We start from the raw sequence: 16899 nt of genomic DNA, 5'->3' as shown, positions 1-16899 counted from the left end.
TATATACACACACACATATAAATATATACATATATATATATACACACACACACACACATATATATATATACATATATATATATATATACACACATATATATATACATATACATATGTACATATATATATATATATACACACATATATGTATACATATACATATGTACATATACATATACATATCTGTATATGTATATGTATATACATACATATATGTACATATGTATATACATATATGTATATATGTATATACATATATTTTAAATGTAATATAATTCCTGAAAATTCTAATTTGTGAGTAGTCTAATAGATGCTTTTCTATTAAAATTTTATGTCAGGCAAATGAAGTTGTAAAGGCAAACAACTTATCTGATACAGTCATTGTTTTGCATGGGCGTGTTGAGGTAACCTCTTCCCAAAACATGCTGACACCTGTTATTTCTAATACACTTGTATTTTGCCTTTCTCCTGTTTAATTTTATTTAGAAGGAAAAGTAAATTCTTTAAGTTTGGTTGTGGTCAGTTTCATCCCAGTGCCCTCTTGATTTTTTTTGCCAGATGTAATACTTTTCACAATTTAGTCAAATAGTTGTGTTCATAACTTAACAATTAACAAGTTCAGAAACAGTAAGGTAGGTCGTGTGAGCATAAAATTAGAAACATGCATTGATGCAAAGTGAATTCTTTAATCTTCGGATGCAGAGCACCACTAATACTATTTCCAGCCATGAAAGACCAGCTTCAAAAACCCCAAATTGCTTTTTCTGTTACTAAAAAAATTAGGAAGGAAAGCATTTGCTTCCTCATTTTTTATTTTGGGGATAAATGAATCTTAACATGCCTTTGAGAATAAAACTTCCCTTTCAAACCTCCTTCAGAATTGTGCTAGGCTATTCAATTTTGTTAAGTGATATACAGTAGAAAATGTAAAATAAAGAACAAGATAAGTAGATAACTAACTAAACGGAATGCATCTGAGAAATTTAATAGAAGCTTGACCTAATGTTGTTTCTCTGAAAGTAGTTCTTATTTTTCGTTACTTCAACGATTAACAACAAAAACTATATATTAAGTAAAAGTATAATGCAAATACTGAAATAACTATGGTTTGCCCGAGTGAGTTAACAAAGATCATGCAACCAGGGTTGGAGCCATAAACAGCCTGCACTGGGTTGGGCAGGAATGCCCTGCCCAATGCTTAAATTCTTAAAGGAAAAAAAAAAAAAAAAAAAAAAAAAAAGAGGAAAAAATTGAAACATCCTGAAATGGTCCAACTAAATGCGAAACCTTACCCATTAACCTTAACCCCCCAAACCAAACATCAGATGAAGGACGGAGCAGATAAGCGTCAAGCACTGCTCCAACAATTTGAAAATTCTTCCCTCTAGTTCTTCAAGACCCCATGCCGTCGACTCACTCCTTCTAGGCTCCAACTCCAATACTCCAAAGTTTGAGTATCCGAGCTATTTGGTTAACAGTGAGGACTTAGTTAAGGTAAATAAATCATTTGAGTTTATAGATTAGTTAAGAAAAATTTGAATGCATGTTGCATACTATGGCCCTATTTGGGTTCCATTAAAATGAGATTTTGGAAAATAATGTGTTTTAGAATAATGAATTTTTTGGAGAATGTATCGTTAAAAAATAAGTAAAGATTTTGGGTTTATGTGACATTATTTCATGGAAGAATATGTGGTGAAAATGAGTTTTGGAAAAATGGAGCTCAAGCAGGTGCTATAATTTAAAGGCCTAAATTTAAAGTTCGTCTCAGCCCCAAAAAACTCAAAGTTTGGTCTTGAATAAATTTCATCTGCACTAGACTAGTCCTGGCTCCGCACTACATGCAATAAAAAGAATTAAAAGAGAAGTCAAGCTAGAGTTTAAGAACTATAGGAATTAGATTCAGTTCAAAGACATTACTCATTTAGATGTCATTCATAACCTTATTATAACTGCTCAGGTCTTATTTTATGGTCTTGCTAAGATATTTTCACTGAATTTTTATTCCTGTTTTGTCCATGAGACACATTACTTTTAAAGATTAAAGAAATAAGAGTTGAAGTTACTTTGGTTGTATTGTAATTTCCAAAAACATTACTTTCTATTACTATCTATTTTTCGTTTCTGTTTTTGATTTCTTTTTAGTTTTTATAACCATATTAATCACGCAATAAACTTCTTTATTTAGTTAGAATAGTATAACTATGGATGTGTTTGATTGACATGGAAAATATTTTCTTTGTTCTGAGGAAAAAAAACCTACCTCTCTCAAAGAAAATGTTTTCTTCAAAAATAAGGAAAACTAGTCATATTTTCAAAAGTTGAAAAAAAAATTTCCATAAAAAAAAATATCAATAAAACACTCCAAAAGTTGGAATTCGGATGGAAAAAGGCCATTTTCCATGAAAATTTTTCCAATCAAACAGCAGACACTAAATGTTTCATCCAAAATGAAAAAAATTATATATGAGCATGTTGTTGGATATGTGGTGCCTTGTACAATGTATACTTTTCCTCTCAGCTGCAGTACGATCTTGGGAAATTTGCACATATATTGGGTCACCAAAATATTTTCATCCTACTCTAAAGATATTAGGATGAGCATCCATTCTGTCTATCATCGTAGAGAGAAAATAGAGAGGTATGAGTCCAAAATAAATTTTAATTGTGGACATAGTGCAATTCGGCAACGACACTTGGTGCAGTAGCTCTTACAGTGAGAGTGAAGCATGTTATTCATGCTTTCATTTTTTTACTGTGTTGGAAATATGGATTATACATTTAATTTGTAGTAGATGTTGGTTTTTGTTCAGAACTAAATTAGTTGAAGCAACAAGAGGTTGTTGGTACATACAAAGAGGAACTAAATGTCTTGAAAGAAATGTATGGTGTACAAGTGACCCATAGATTATTTCTTGTGGGATAACTGCTTCGATAAAAAAAAAAAAAAAAAAAAAAAAAAAAAAAGAGGAAAAAATTTTATTGGGTGGATCCGTGTTCAATGTTTTTCATAAAATATGCACTTATAGGTAAGCGGACATTAATCTTTCCGAATATCCAAAAGTACATATGCCTACAAAACATCCCCATCACATTTATATATGCATGTTGACATTTACTAATACAGTCAGAGACTGATAAAACTTTGCTATTAGTGAAGGATCTAAAAAATGAGAATGAATCGATTTCTTTAGGTGTAGTACCTTGTAGACCCATTAATGAAAGATTTAAATGTGCCACTCTTTGCCGCCTGTTGCTGCAAGTAATACCGATCCAATTACAAAAAGGGGTTCCTTGTGACTTGCTGCTTACAAATATAGGATATATGTAGCAAGTCACCCTCTGGTTATTGCAGGATGTTGAAATTGATGAAGAAGTTGATGTTATAGTTTCAGAATGGATGGGTTACATGCTTCTTTATGAGGTGGTGATTAGTATCTTGCACACATTAATAATTTAAGTGTGCTTGTCTGTAAAAATGTACATAATTCACTTTAGAACCATTCTTGAATATCTGTATGAAGATTCCAGTTCTCCTCTTTCTAATTTTTTTAACTGATCTGCAACTTGGTTGCCCTTCTTGTTAGAGTATGCTGGGGAGTGTCATTACTGCCCGAGACCGTTGGTTGAAACCTGGGGGCCTTATTCTTCCGTCAACTGCTACGGTATTGATATCTTCTCTTCCCACTGTGTGCGTGTGAATGAATTGCCAAGCAACAGTGGCAGCATATTCCAACATATTTTAGGAACTAGTGTCAATTTTATGTAGCTTTTTTTGATAGGTAATTATAGAATTTTATTTCTTAAAAGAGAGTAAACGGGAGGTATACAATCACTTTAAGCATGAAAGGAACAACATAAAATTAGGCAACCCTACAATAGAATTTTTAGCCACTGCATTAAACCAAGTATACAAAGTCAAGTAAAATAATTCTCTTATCTGCTCTATTGTCTTTGTTTGGTCTTCGAAACATCGATCGTTCCGTTCTCTCCATATGCACCATACAATGCACCCCGGAATAAGATTCCAAAGAAGTTTGCTATCCTTATCACGAAGTTTTCTCCTCCATGCTTGTACCACGTCTTCTATATGCCTAGGTAGCACCCAATCCATTGATTGAGAAGCCAAAATACTGTTCCAAAACCAACGTACACCATCACAATGAATGAATAAATGATCAATCGTCTCTCCATCCTTCTTGCACATATAGCACCACTCGGTTACATAAAATCCTTTGCGTCGAAGATTATCTATCGTTGACACCTGTCCCCTCATAACTGTCCACAATAGAAAAGCTACCCGTGGAGGCAATTTGCTTTGCCAAACCATCTTCCAAGGTAATGAACTTTCCACAAATCCCAAAAGGGATTTAAAGTATGAGTGGACTGAAAAAATATCGTCTCAAGCCGACCTCCACCTGCTGCAATCACCCTCTCCTACCCGAATTTGTATCTCATGCTAGGCAGTAAGAAACAACGAATAATCTTCCAATTCCCAATCCTGTAAGCCCCTTTCAAAAGTAATATTCCAACTAAAGCCCCCATTATGAATGTCTAATACATCACCCACCATAGCAGCAGGCTCTAACGCAATGCGGTATAATGAAGGAAATCCCTCCTTTAACGGTTGATCGCCACACCAACTATCATGCCAAAATCTAATATCAGTGCCATTTCCCACCACAAAATTCAGTTTGTCGCTAAAATCACTCCATCCCCGTCGGATATACCTCCACAAGCTCACCCCATATGAGCCACGACCCTCAACCGTACACCAACCCCCCTCCATCACACCATACTTTGCCCTAATGATTTCTCTCCAAAAGCTCTCCCTCTCCACTCCAAATCGCCACAACCACTTGCCCAATAAAGTCTTATTAAACAAAACAAGGCTCCTCATTCCAAGCCCCCCATCCTCATAGGCAAACAGACAGTACCCCAATTAACCAAATGCATTTTCCTCTCCTCCCCTAGCCCTGCCCACAAGAATTCTCTTTGAAGTCTCTCTAATCTATTTGTCACTGCAACCGGAATAGGAAACAATTACAAAAAGTAAGTGGGGAGATTTGAGAGAGTGGATTTAATAAGAGTAAGTCGGCCTCCCTTAGAAAGATACATACGCTTCCACCCTGTTAACCTCCTCTCCATTCTTTCCATAATACCATTCCAAATATGTGTACTTTTAAACCGTGCCCCTAGCGGGAGCCCTAAATATGACATGGGCAATTGTGCAACCCTACATCCCAATATACTAGCCAACTCTTCCACGTTAGTGACCTCCCCTACTGGAATAACCTCAGATTTCCCCAAATTGATTTTTAATCCAGACACCGCTTCAAAACATAGGAGCAAACGACGCAGGTTCCTGAATTGTTCATCATCCGCATCGCATAAGATCAACGTGTCATCTGCAAATAGCAAATGAGACACCTGCAATTGGCCAACCATAAAGCCCCTTACCAAACCCTCTCCCACAGCTCTTTCAAACATCCTACTGAAAGCCTCCATCACAATAACAAATAGCAATGGGGATAGTGGATCTCCTTGCCGCAAACCTCTACTACTCCGAAAATAACCCTCCGGCGATCCGTTGACCATAACTGAGAACGAAACAGTAGAAAATACAGAACTGAATCCATTTACACTAGTTATCTCCAAAACCGCACCTCCTAAGCATATACAAAAGGAACCCCCAGTTCACATGATCATATGCCTTCTGAATATCGAGCTTACATAGCATCCCGGGAATTCCCAAACGCAATCTTGAATCAATGCATTCATTCGCTATAAGCACAGAGTCCAAAATCTGGCGACCTTTTACGAAAGCATTCTGAAACTTGGACACTACTTTTCCAAGCACCTCCTTTAATCTATTCGCCAGCACTTTCGCAATAATCTTATACATCCCACAGACAAGGCTAATAGGCGAAAGTCCTTAATGTCGGTCGCCCCCGGTTTCTTAGGGATAAGCACAACAAATGTAGCATTAGAACTTTTTTGGAACCTGCCACGTTCAAAAAAATATGTAAACACATCCAAGATTTCTGATCGCACCACCTCCCAACAAGCCTTGTAAAATGAGAACGAGAAACCATCCGGTCCAGAGGCCTTATCCTCGTTCATGCTAAACACTACCTCCTTGATTTCATCCTCCTCAAAAGGTCGCTCTACCCAATCGGCATCATCCTCCGTGATTGTAGAAAAATCCAATCCTTCCAACTCTGGCCTCCACTCAAACTGCTCCCGATATAGATTTTGATAGAAGTTCACCAGTTGACTTCCAATTTCGAGTGGTTCTTCATAAGTTATCCCATCCACTTCCAACACTATGATAGAATTTTTACGCCTATTAGAATTTGCGATCTTGTGAAAAAATCTAGTACATTTATCTCCTTCTTTCAACCAATTGACCCTAGATTTCTGACGCCAAGCAATCTCCTCCATCTCCACCAACCTCTCCAGTTCTTCCCTTAATGCTCTACGTTTATCCTTCTCCTCCCCATCCAACCTTCGACGCTCCTCCCACCTATCCAGCTCATCTATCTCCGAAAGGCACTGAATTTTACGACAGTTCACATTGCCCACAACCTCCTCATTCCATTTCTTTAAATCCCTTTTCAAAGACTTCAACTTCTGATCCAACACAAAACTAGGAGACCCTCTAATATCATAAGATGTCCACCAAGTCTGTACTTGCTCCCTAAAATCTTCGACTTTCAACCACATTTTCTCGAACCTAAAAGGCCTTCGTCCTCCACCCGTCCTGTTCCCAGTTAACATAATGGGGAAATGATCAGAGTACACCCTCCCCAATCTTCTCTGAATGACATCTGAATACTTAGCCCCCTACTCTCCGCATATCAAGAACCTGTCTATACGAGAAAGAACCGGTTGATCCCGATTAGAAGACCATGTAAAATCTCCCCTAATCATAGGCAAATCCACCAACATATTCTCCCCTATAAAGTCTGAAAACTCCTCCATAGCCCCCGTGAGTCTCCCACCGCTCGACCTCTCAATAGGAAATCGAACCACATTAAAGTCACCTCCTATACACGTTGGTAGATTCCACCAAGACATCATTCCAGCCAGTTCATCCCACAAGCCCCGTCTACTGTCATCAGTATTAGGCCCATAAACACCTATGAACATCCACTAAAATCCATCCCCAATGTTTCTGAACGACATCGATATTGAGAACAATCCTACACTCACCTCCTCCATCTCAAGCACTCTGGTGTCCCACATGACTAATATGCCTCCAGAAACCCCTGATGATACCCATACAAGATTCGCTCCTCAGCCCCTTAGCAGATGTCGAACACCCATCCTTTTCCCTACTTCATTAAGCCCCCTTACATTCCAGCTAATGATTCGTGGTATCATTTTAACAATCCGGCATCCCTCCCCAATACTCCATTCTTGGACTCACCACTCTTGCCATCATAATTAACTGACCATTCGAGCCTCTTAAGTTCACGATCGACCTTTCTTCTTAGTTTTCCTTCTTGTTTACTCATCTCCTGTCCCCTATTGGCCTCCAAATCCTCAAATAATTGTAATAATCTGTTTTCATAACCATCACAAGACACGCCCATTAACTTACTGAAATCCTGAATTTTCTGTAGAACCCAGTTCGAAGGTGAGTGTCCAGCTTCGAATCCAATCAAACCCCCTGTTTCATCCTCCTGTATAACATCACTTTTCATTTCTCCCTTCTTGGCTCCATCTACCCACAACACAAGTGCTTTTTCCGTCCCCAAGTCACTTACCTTCATTGACTTAGAGTTCCTTCTATTATATGTATTCGCAACCCTTGTTGTCAAAGGTATCGCATCATGCTCTATCACCGTTGAGGTAACTAGATCCTCTGACAGTACATGCCTCGTCACTTGGTCGCCTAGTAAAAGCCCATCATCGTGTGGGACTGTGTCCGTAGCACCCATCTTTATTGTCTCCAAGTTCACCATATTCGGCTCCCCTTCTTTAGACAAAGGTACCACCTCTCGGTCTACATCGGTCCCCGTGTCTACCTCATCCATAGCCATCCCCTCTAAGACATCACTTTTGTCATATTTAGAGTGTCCCTCATCCGTTTCAATCCGATCAATTGACTTACAAGTGATTTCGAGTCTTCCCTGCTTAACTTGATTATGTGCCGATTCCTTCTTATTCAAGCCCGATGCTTGTTTTCCAACAGCTGGGTACTCATCCATACCCACCCCACACTTGTGGCAGCATAACAACTTCTTGGGACCCATTTCATACCCACTTCCCACTAGCCTAATCAATTCCTCCAATGCTCCTTTCAATTCCTGGACACGGGCCATAATTTCAGCCCTATTCAAACAACAATCCTGACCTTCGTTTACACTGACATTGACAGTCATCTCCTTTTGTTGTTGCCTCCGCTAGTCAACATGTTTCGAGGCATGTAGGTTTGCTGTTATGTCTGCATAAGTCAATCCTTGTCGATTACGTTCATTCACAAGTTGACGTTTGGCTTTATCCCCCGCAACAAAACAATCCACAACAGCTTGAAACACCCGCGAGATTGATGCCCATCCTTCTACATTCGCACCTTCCGGCACCATCACAACTCCCTTTCGACGCCTATCCCCAAACTGCGCTATCATCAAGTACCTACCACGGCGGTTCGCACAACGCTGTGCCAAGAAGGCTCTTGAAGACTCATTGAATCTAGAAACGAAATCCTCATGAAGACTCAATTTTATGTAGCTGATGCAGCATTAGTTGTAAAAAGGCTTTGGTCTTTTAAATTTTACTTCAGCTTGTAAATTCTAGTTGACCATTCTGTGAACAAATATAATAGAAATTGATCTATTGGAAAAAGTTGTGGTGTTTAGATTATTGTCATAATGTGAATATGTGATTACCTTAGTTTTGGTACATTTCACCCTAATAAAAGCCTTGGAATATTGTAATGCCCAATCATTGGGCATAATGCTGTTTTATTCTATACCTTTGCAGCTGTACCTGGCACTTGTCACCCATCCAGATCGATATAGTGAAAGTATTGACTTCTGGCGCAATGTATATGGAATTGATAGTGAGTACATGTATTAAGACTTATGTTCTTATCAGTATTTTCAGTAACTTTATACTAGATGTCTAGTACACAAATTTTTTTTATTTTTTCCCCTCCCCTACTGAAAAAATGTGTTCTATTCCTTTTTTTTTTTTTTTTTGTAAGGAAATAAATTTTTTGTTTTCATTTTATCTTTTTTTTTTTTTTTTTGTAAGGCAATCAATTTCTTGATTTCATTGGTTTGAGTCCAGCACAGATTAAGATTAGCCGCATCAGTTTTGCATTGTCCTGTCTTATAAAAGATTTATTTTTGTTTCATAATCTGTAACTTAAGGATATCCCTAGTAAACTTCATATGTTTTCACCTTTATAGGTTAGGATTTGGCCAGTTTAACAATCGATCCAGGATCTCATGTAATATTTGAAAAGTGTTCCCACAGAAATCTAAACATATTATGAGAAACAAAGTCATTCTACTGATTCGTTGAAACTCAATTAAATGCATGTGTGGTTGGTGATTATTTTTATTATCACTTATGGTCAAACCTACATTTTATCTACACATTTGGTATGACCCACAACTATTTCCCAATTATTATCCATATTCCATAGGACCAGCAACTTATAATCACTTAAATTATAATTTATTTATCAACCAAATACAAGCTAAATTTATAGGAAACTCAGAATTATGCTGAGAGTTTCACTAACTTCGATTTGGGATCTAGTTAAAGATCATTCGTGTGGAATGCTGTTATGCATTGTTGTTAAAACCATGTAAAACTCTTTGTAGATTAAAAGCTGTGAGTCTTATGAAATATGTGGATAAAAGCAGTGGGTCATTCGGAATGTCCGGATAAAAAATGATGTTTGACCAATTTACAATCTTAAAAAAACTTTGCCCAACATGCTCTTTTTTCAATTTTAGCCGGTTGATTTTTTGGTTAACAACTTGTTCATAAAATTTTCAGTATGACATAAAAATTTTAGCCATTATGAGTTATAATTATCGACAATAAATTTTTTTATACACATAAAATAAACAACCATGATAAATTTATTTGCATAATCGGAAATTGTTTTGCTACATAGAAATAAGCTCTTGTTTGGCCCCCATTTTAAAACTCATTTTTCCTTAAACTCATTTTCAGCTACACGTTTCATGGACCTACAACTTTTATCAACTTTTCAACCTCATAGTTTATCAATTTTTATCAAAATCTATTAGAAATCTAATATAAACCAAACAGGAGCTAAATCTAGCCTTAGGGAACTTTGCTCAACAAATATGATTCGGACATTTGTAGTTTCTTTTATAGAAACTTAATGTGAATTGTTGATAAAGCTGAAATGTAGTTCGCTGAGTAGATTTCATGGGACCATCTCTGCTTGCAAATGATACCTTACTATTGGATGGACGCGTTGAGCTTATTCTTCCTAACTTCTGGACTGGATTGGAGACCCATCAGAGAGTGATCTAAGTCTAGAGGTAGAAGTAATGAAGTTGGAAGCATTAAAAATCCTGCTGACGTGCAATAATGCAACTTTCTAGAATTTAGTTTTGGAGTGTGAGCTATTTCCTTTTGACTGTTAAAGCTTTCTTTTTGGCTGGATTCCTTAAATAAAGGAAAATAGACAAAGATCCTAAGTAGATTTTCCATTACTATTGATGGATCAGGATGCCTATTGTTGGTATTCCGAATCATTATATTGAGTTTTCATTTTATGAACTGTCCTTGAGTCTGACTTTTAAAATGCAGGAAAGTTTTTTCAGCAGCAGAGGTATATTTTTTCCTTGCTTACTTTCATGTCAAAGTTAGTCCGGACTATACATAATACATTTAAATGCTTCCACGTTAGTCCGGAAATATTCACAATACATTTAAGTGCTTCTTTTGCTCATTTCATTATCGGCTGAATTTTCCAGGATATTTTCCCTTTTGATTGCTAAGGTTGGGATATTGTTGTTATATGCAGTGTCTGCCATGCTGCCATTAGCGAAACAATGTGCATTTGAAGAGCCTTCCATTGAAACAATCACTGGTGAAAATGTTTTGTCGTGGCCTCATGTGGTGAGTCCTCCATGTAACAAGATCTCTGTTTTTACAGCTTATCTATTTTTAAGAGGAATGAATAGAATGCAAAAAAATGTGGTGACTTCCATAGATGAAAAAATAATGGGTAAATTGCAGCAAATGTCCCCAACCTTTCACTACTTTTGTCACACTACTTTCCATATATGATATTTATAGAACAATATTTACAACTCCCCTGCTAATTTAGAAACAATTGAGTTTGCTATAACCTTTTTAAATGAACGCTGGTCCATGGAATAGATCCTCATTATGAAATATCAAATTCATGGACTATAGAACTAACATGAGACGTAGTTGAGAGTTAGATTGACCAATCCATTTTTGGAAAATTTTAGGATAGTTTCTATTTTTTGTTCTTTCATATTTTCTTTGGCCTATTTCTTTAGATCAGTTTGTGTACTTCAATTTTTTTAATTAAGAAACATGTTTATTTCTGTAATCTTTGTGATACTGTTGTATAAATAGGTCAGAGTTTTATTATACAGGGGTGGGACCCCCTTAATGTTTGTAGTGGGATATCATTTTCCTTTCAAAAAAGAGATCTCTGATAGGATCAACTGAAATATAAAGAACTTCAGGATAATAAAGATGGAAGATTTAGAAAGGTGATGTTTGTTGTGTCATGCCCTATTTTATTTGGTGCTACGTGTCACAACAAACACTGGGGTATGAAATCCTGAGCCTAGGTTTTGATGATGAGAGATGGTGGGAAGTACTTGGCCATCACAATAACTTGTGTGGAGGAAAAAAGGACAAGAAATTCATATGAAGATTTAAGATACAAAGTAGATCAGAGGAATCTAGATGAAATGAAAAAACTGTTCTCTCACTTCATTTCTAACAAAAGTAATACTTGATGGGAAAATAAGCCCTGTTTGAGCCCCACCTTTTTTTTAGAATAGAGTTTTAAAAAGTGATTTTATTTTTTATTTTTTTGGAGAACGTGGAGTTAAAAAGTATGGAAAATTTTTAGATTTATGTGCAAAATTATTTTATTTGAAGAATATGTTATTGAAAATGAGTTTTAAATAATGTGGCTCAAACATGGGTTAAATTTGGAGATTACATGAGAGCAATGTTGTTGGTGGGATAGGTCGGAAGAGCAAATATGTTGTGGACCTAATTGAATGGGATTCCAAGAATGTGAGAGACTTATTTAGTAACTTGTGGAAATTTATCTGGTACAAAATTAAATGGGATGCTGGGAAGCGCCGACATGCCTCTTGTGCCCATTTGTATGTATCTAACACGTCACTTACACATGTTGGACGTGCCATTGGTATGTCTCCCTTTTTGGAATTCAACATGTCATCGATATGCCTCCGGTGCCCTCGTTTTGGTGTTCAACACATCACCGGCCCTTGTTGAAGAATTTCAAAGGAAGACACAAAGTCTAGTGGTAGAGTGGTGATCAATAGGGTAGCCTACTTTTCATTTTCAAAATTAGAATAGGGAACTTGTAGTTTGGGGCATAAGCAACTGTTGAAAGACTACAGGTTTTTAGCATCCTCATATTTTTCGGTAGTGGCGTGCCCTCCCATTTTGGTTTCGTGTAGTTGGCTCATCGATACCTTGTTGACTTGTGCTGACAGGCTCTGTATTAAAAAATAACCCAAAAATAGATGAAAAGGAGAAATTAATTTGGTGCTTTGTCTTTCTCAATCTCCAATAGCAAAATTACATGGCAGCGGGTCGAGATGATGGTGAAGGGTTGACGGTGGAAGGTGCATGGCTGGAAAAGGTGGCACCATAAGTGGAGTCACTACCAATGTCGAAAGGTGCAGTGGAGCTGCTAGTGTGATGGTGCAGTGAAATAATGAAATGTGGAAAAAATCCCTGCTTTTGTTCAACAATTAAAAATATATGTGCCATACTTTTAAAAAAAAAAAAAAAATTGTGTATCGTGTGTCCCTAAATGGGACATAGGCACTTTACATTGATGGTTCTACTATAGGAAGTTCAATACTGGTGATTTAGTTAATGTCCAAAAAGTCTATTTCTCCTTCATGGTGTAATGTGAGAATCAGAATGTATTGATCGTCGTTGCAAGGAATCTAATGGTTGGATTATTACTGGAAGCAGATTAGCCTGGGCTTTTCCAGGAAGATGTAGCTATTTATTCCTTTAAAAAAGTCAATCGGTTCTGGTTTAAGAAACTGCTGAGATATGGGAAGCAGTTGTTCAATCATTCTTTGGGTGATATGGATGGAGAGAGAATGCATTTGGAAGCAAAAGAGCAAGTTATTAGTTTAGAATGACAAAAATTCATTATGATATTCAACATCTATGGAATTTAAGGGTGTTCTTTTTTCTTTAATTGATTTCAATTGATAAAGAAATACTTTCTTCTTGATTTCTAGTTTAGTGGATAGAGGATAACTATCTTCCATGAATTGTTGATATAGTTCTTTGATAATACAATTTCTTTTCGTGTGAAAAATATATTCAATGTTTAAAGCTATAGAAGTTGGAGCAGCTACTGATTTCCTAATGATTGGATTACCTGAGATGTATATTATACTTGATCATTATTGGCATTATAATGTCACATTGCCGTGCCCCCTTTTGATGCATAAGCAAATTATAGTTTGTCCCACCTAAAATTTTACTTACAGTTATTCATAACTGGTGGTGGATCATGCTTTTAATAATTTTTCCTTCAATAAGTGTAATTTATATGCCAGTTATCGTATGGTAAATTATTGTTGCTATGTTATTGAGACTGAAGAACTTTCCCTTTCATGGTCTTGGGAAAGATAAGGGAAAGGGAATTGCTTTGAGTGGTACACATTATAAACTATTATGCCTTTTATTATTTTTGTATAACAATAACATCTACTTTCAGTTAGATGTGCAGTGTTACTTTCTACATAGCCTACGGGCATGTGTTTTCAACAGTGCTCAGCATGGCATAGCTTTGAGTGTTGCACTTTATTGCTTATTTACTTGATTTATTTCCAATATTAATGTGCTGTTGTAAAAACTAATTATTTCAATTTTATGACAGGTTAAACACGTGGACTGTTATACAGTTACCCTTCACGAGCTAGAGTCTGTTTCCTCTAGATTCAAGTTTAAATCAATGATGCGAGGTAAGATCCATCTTTCCCCTTTTCATTCACTTCGGAAGGATATTTTGGGTAGACTCTATATATACATGTCTCTGAGCATGTCTGTCCACAGCACCAGTAGTTTCCCATTCTCCAAAATGCCTTTTTCCTCACTCTTGATTATTTCATATCCATGTAAAGATCATTTTCATCACGAGCACTATCTTACTTCTATTGAGTTTTATTGTTGAATTTGCATATGAATGAAAGACCCAATATTTTTCCTCGGCTACAAGTTTTGAGATTCTAGGAATGTAATTTTCTAGTAGAATTCGTATACTTGCTTTTGAATTGCAGCACCATTTCATGGGTTCGCTTTCTGGTTTGATGTGGATTTTGGTATACCTGTGATATACCCTCCTTCCGATAACAATACAAGAACTGCGTTTGTCGAATCTCCTGATAATCACAATGCAGATGGTAATCAAAGAAAGAAGCGGGCCATTCCCAATGAAGCCCTTGTATTGTCTACAGCACCTGAGGATCCTTCAACTCATTGGCAACAGGTTTCTTGCACATATGTACATCTAATATATACGAATCTTCTTTTGGGGCTTGGGCTTGAGCTTGAGCTTGAGCTTGAGCTTGAGGAGTTGTGTGTAGACACATGCTTTAACTTTTTCTTTTGAGTAGGCACTGGACCAGTGTACGGATCGTCAGAGACGGTTCACTACATAGCAGTTCCTGTTAAACACCTAAACAAGCTATAGCTCAAAGCCATTAACGCAATTGACTCTACTGTTTTGTCAGACCTACTTGCTCTAACAGATCTTGAAGCTGGCAGCCTAATTGGTTGTAAAAGTGTTTTGGAAACTTAAGGTAGTAAAGAAACTATGAAACATTTAAGCAAGTGGTATCTTGTGGTAAAAGGTAGACTGGAATCTTGGATATGTAATTGAAGATTACAACATCCACACTAGCAAATGTATCTAGTTAAGCCTTATTCTGAATAAACACGTGTCAACTACTTTATTTTTTCTATTCTATTTAAATCCTTCCTTATTTAATTTAAAGGTTAACATTCAGACGAGTAATTTTTTCAATAAGTTACAACTTTCACTCGTCAGGCTTTACATAGTAGTTGAATTGCACATTTGTCTTCTTTGTCGCCTGTACTTGAAATTGTATTGAAGCCTTTTGATGTGACAAATGAATGTGGATATTGGATTCCCTGGGTATCTTTTTCTTGTAAATCATATTTCCATGCTTTAATTGTTTTGTCTAATCCCCTATATTCTATCCTTCCAATTCTATTTCGAAATATTCCATCCCTTACAGAATTAAGGGGTTCCCTTGATGGTTTGTCAGAGAAATTAATACTTGTGATATGGTCCAAGGGTGATATCCTTACTTTTTTAACTCAGAATGCAATGAACATTTGTTTTCACTTGGTGATATTGCAAGATTGGCGTGGTCCTGGTTTCTTTGGGAATCTGGTTTTAATTAGGTTTTCTCAAGTAGGTGTAATGAATTACATTTGCTGCTGAAGAGTTGACGGCTGTCTATATCTTCATCCTTGTTGATTTCCTCATATTTTTGGCTGTCTCTCGCTCTTAAGAAAAGTTTTTGCGTAATCTTTGTTCATTCCTTTTTCTTTCCATGGATTTTGCAGACACTGATCTACTTCTATGATCCAATAGAGGTGGAGCAAGATCAAGTTATTGAAGGTTCTGTAACATTGTCACAAAGCAAAGAAAATCCTCGGTTCATGAATATTCATCTAGAATATGCGTAAGTGAATGGCATGTTTCATTTTTCAAAGATTGATTTTTTCACTAACATATATGCTCATGGTGGTTCTCAACTCCAAGCAGATCAAACGGTCGTCGTTTTGTCAAAGAATCGGTTATGCGATAAGTGATCCAGTGAGTTACGTTTGAGCTCATGAGCAATGTGAAGCTATTGGGTCAGAATCAGATCCATATGGTAACTCTGGTGCAATTATTTTTGTAGATTCTGCGTCTTCATTGGTCTGCTCGTATAAAAGCTTCTGAGTCCATTGCGTCAAAAAGACATTATAATTTGATTGTGTTAGATGCAGCTATTGGCTTAAATGTTGAAAAACCTGAAGATTTTGTAATTGTCCGTCATATAACTGAGCAGTATTCCTTTTTATTTTTTCCTTTCTCTGTTTTGTAATCCTATTTGAGTTATTTCTGTTGGATAGAATTAGAAGTACTATTGAGGAGAAACCGGTGGCAGCTATGCATTTTGAAGTTGCTATTGGGGATTATTTGAAATAGAATTGAGTGTTGTCATTGTTGTTTTGGTGATGCAATCATTTTTCTTGACGTTGGAGGTGTCTCTTATGCGTTTTTTATTTTTATTTTTATTTATTTATTATTATCATTTGAATCTATAACAGTCAAAGTAACAAATTCCAATCTTACAAGATTGGATATGTTACCACTTGTACGTAATGGTTTATATATAGATGATGTGTTACAAATACGGTGAAGTGTTATTGTTTTTTTTTTTTTGTTTTTTGGAAGAAATTTTGACCCAATCATATCTCATCATATCATATGTACGTAAACCACTATGTAAATTATTGTGTACATGTAGTACAACCCAACCCTAAATTTCCCGAAAAAAATTTAACAGTAGTGTACCCATTTTTTTGAAGTATTAAAAGAACCAAAAT

At 36.4% G+C, this 16899-nt stretch overlaps 1 protein-coding gene across 4 annotated transcripts in view; it reads left to right on the top strand.

Annotated features, from left to right (window-relative positions):
• LOC111399167 (probable protein arginine N-methyltransferase 6) overlaps positions 1-16451 on the top strand; it is a 45837-nt gene extending 29386 nt beyond the window's left edge. The window contains exons 6-13 of one of the 4 annotated variants that reach the window (XR_002703593.1): positions 3356-3424; positions 3588-3665; positions 8992-9070; positions 11027-11121; positions 14153-14237; positions 14553-14761; positions 15896-15986; positions 16070-16451. Coding sequence is in view for 3 of the 4 variants with exons in the window: in XM_023026426.1 (XP_022882194.1) it covers positions 3356-3424; positions 3588-3665; positions 8992-9070; positions 11027-11121; positions 14153-14237; positions 14553-14761; positions 15868-15986; positions 16070-16112 (777 nt within the window). In the remaining variant the exon portion in view is untranslated. Of the gene's footprint in view, positions 1-3355; positions 3425-3587; positions 3666-8991; positions 9071-11026; positions 11122-14152; positions 14238-14552; positions 14762-14888; positions 15987-16069 lie in introns of those variants that run through there. The other 3 variants (XM_023026428.1, XM_023026426.1, XM_023026427.1) reach the window with 3 other exon arrangements.
• The last annotated feature ends 448 nt before the right edge of the window (positions 16452-16899 follow it).

Source organism: Olea europaea, chromosome 8, assembly GCF_002742605.1.
Source record: "Olea europaea var. sylvestris chromosome 8, O_europaea_v1, whole genome shotgun sequence".
Lineage (NCBI taxonomy): Eukaryota > Viridiplantae > Streptophyta > Magnoliopsida > Lamiales > Oleaceae > Olea > Olea europaea.
Note: the sequence above shows the minus strand (reverse complement) of the source record. Positions and strands in the feature narration are given on the sequence as shown.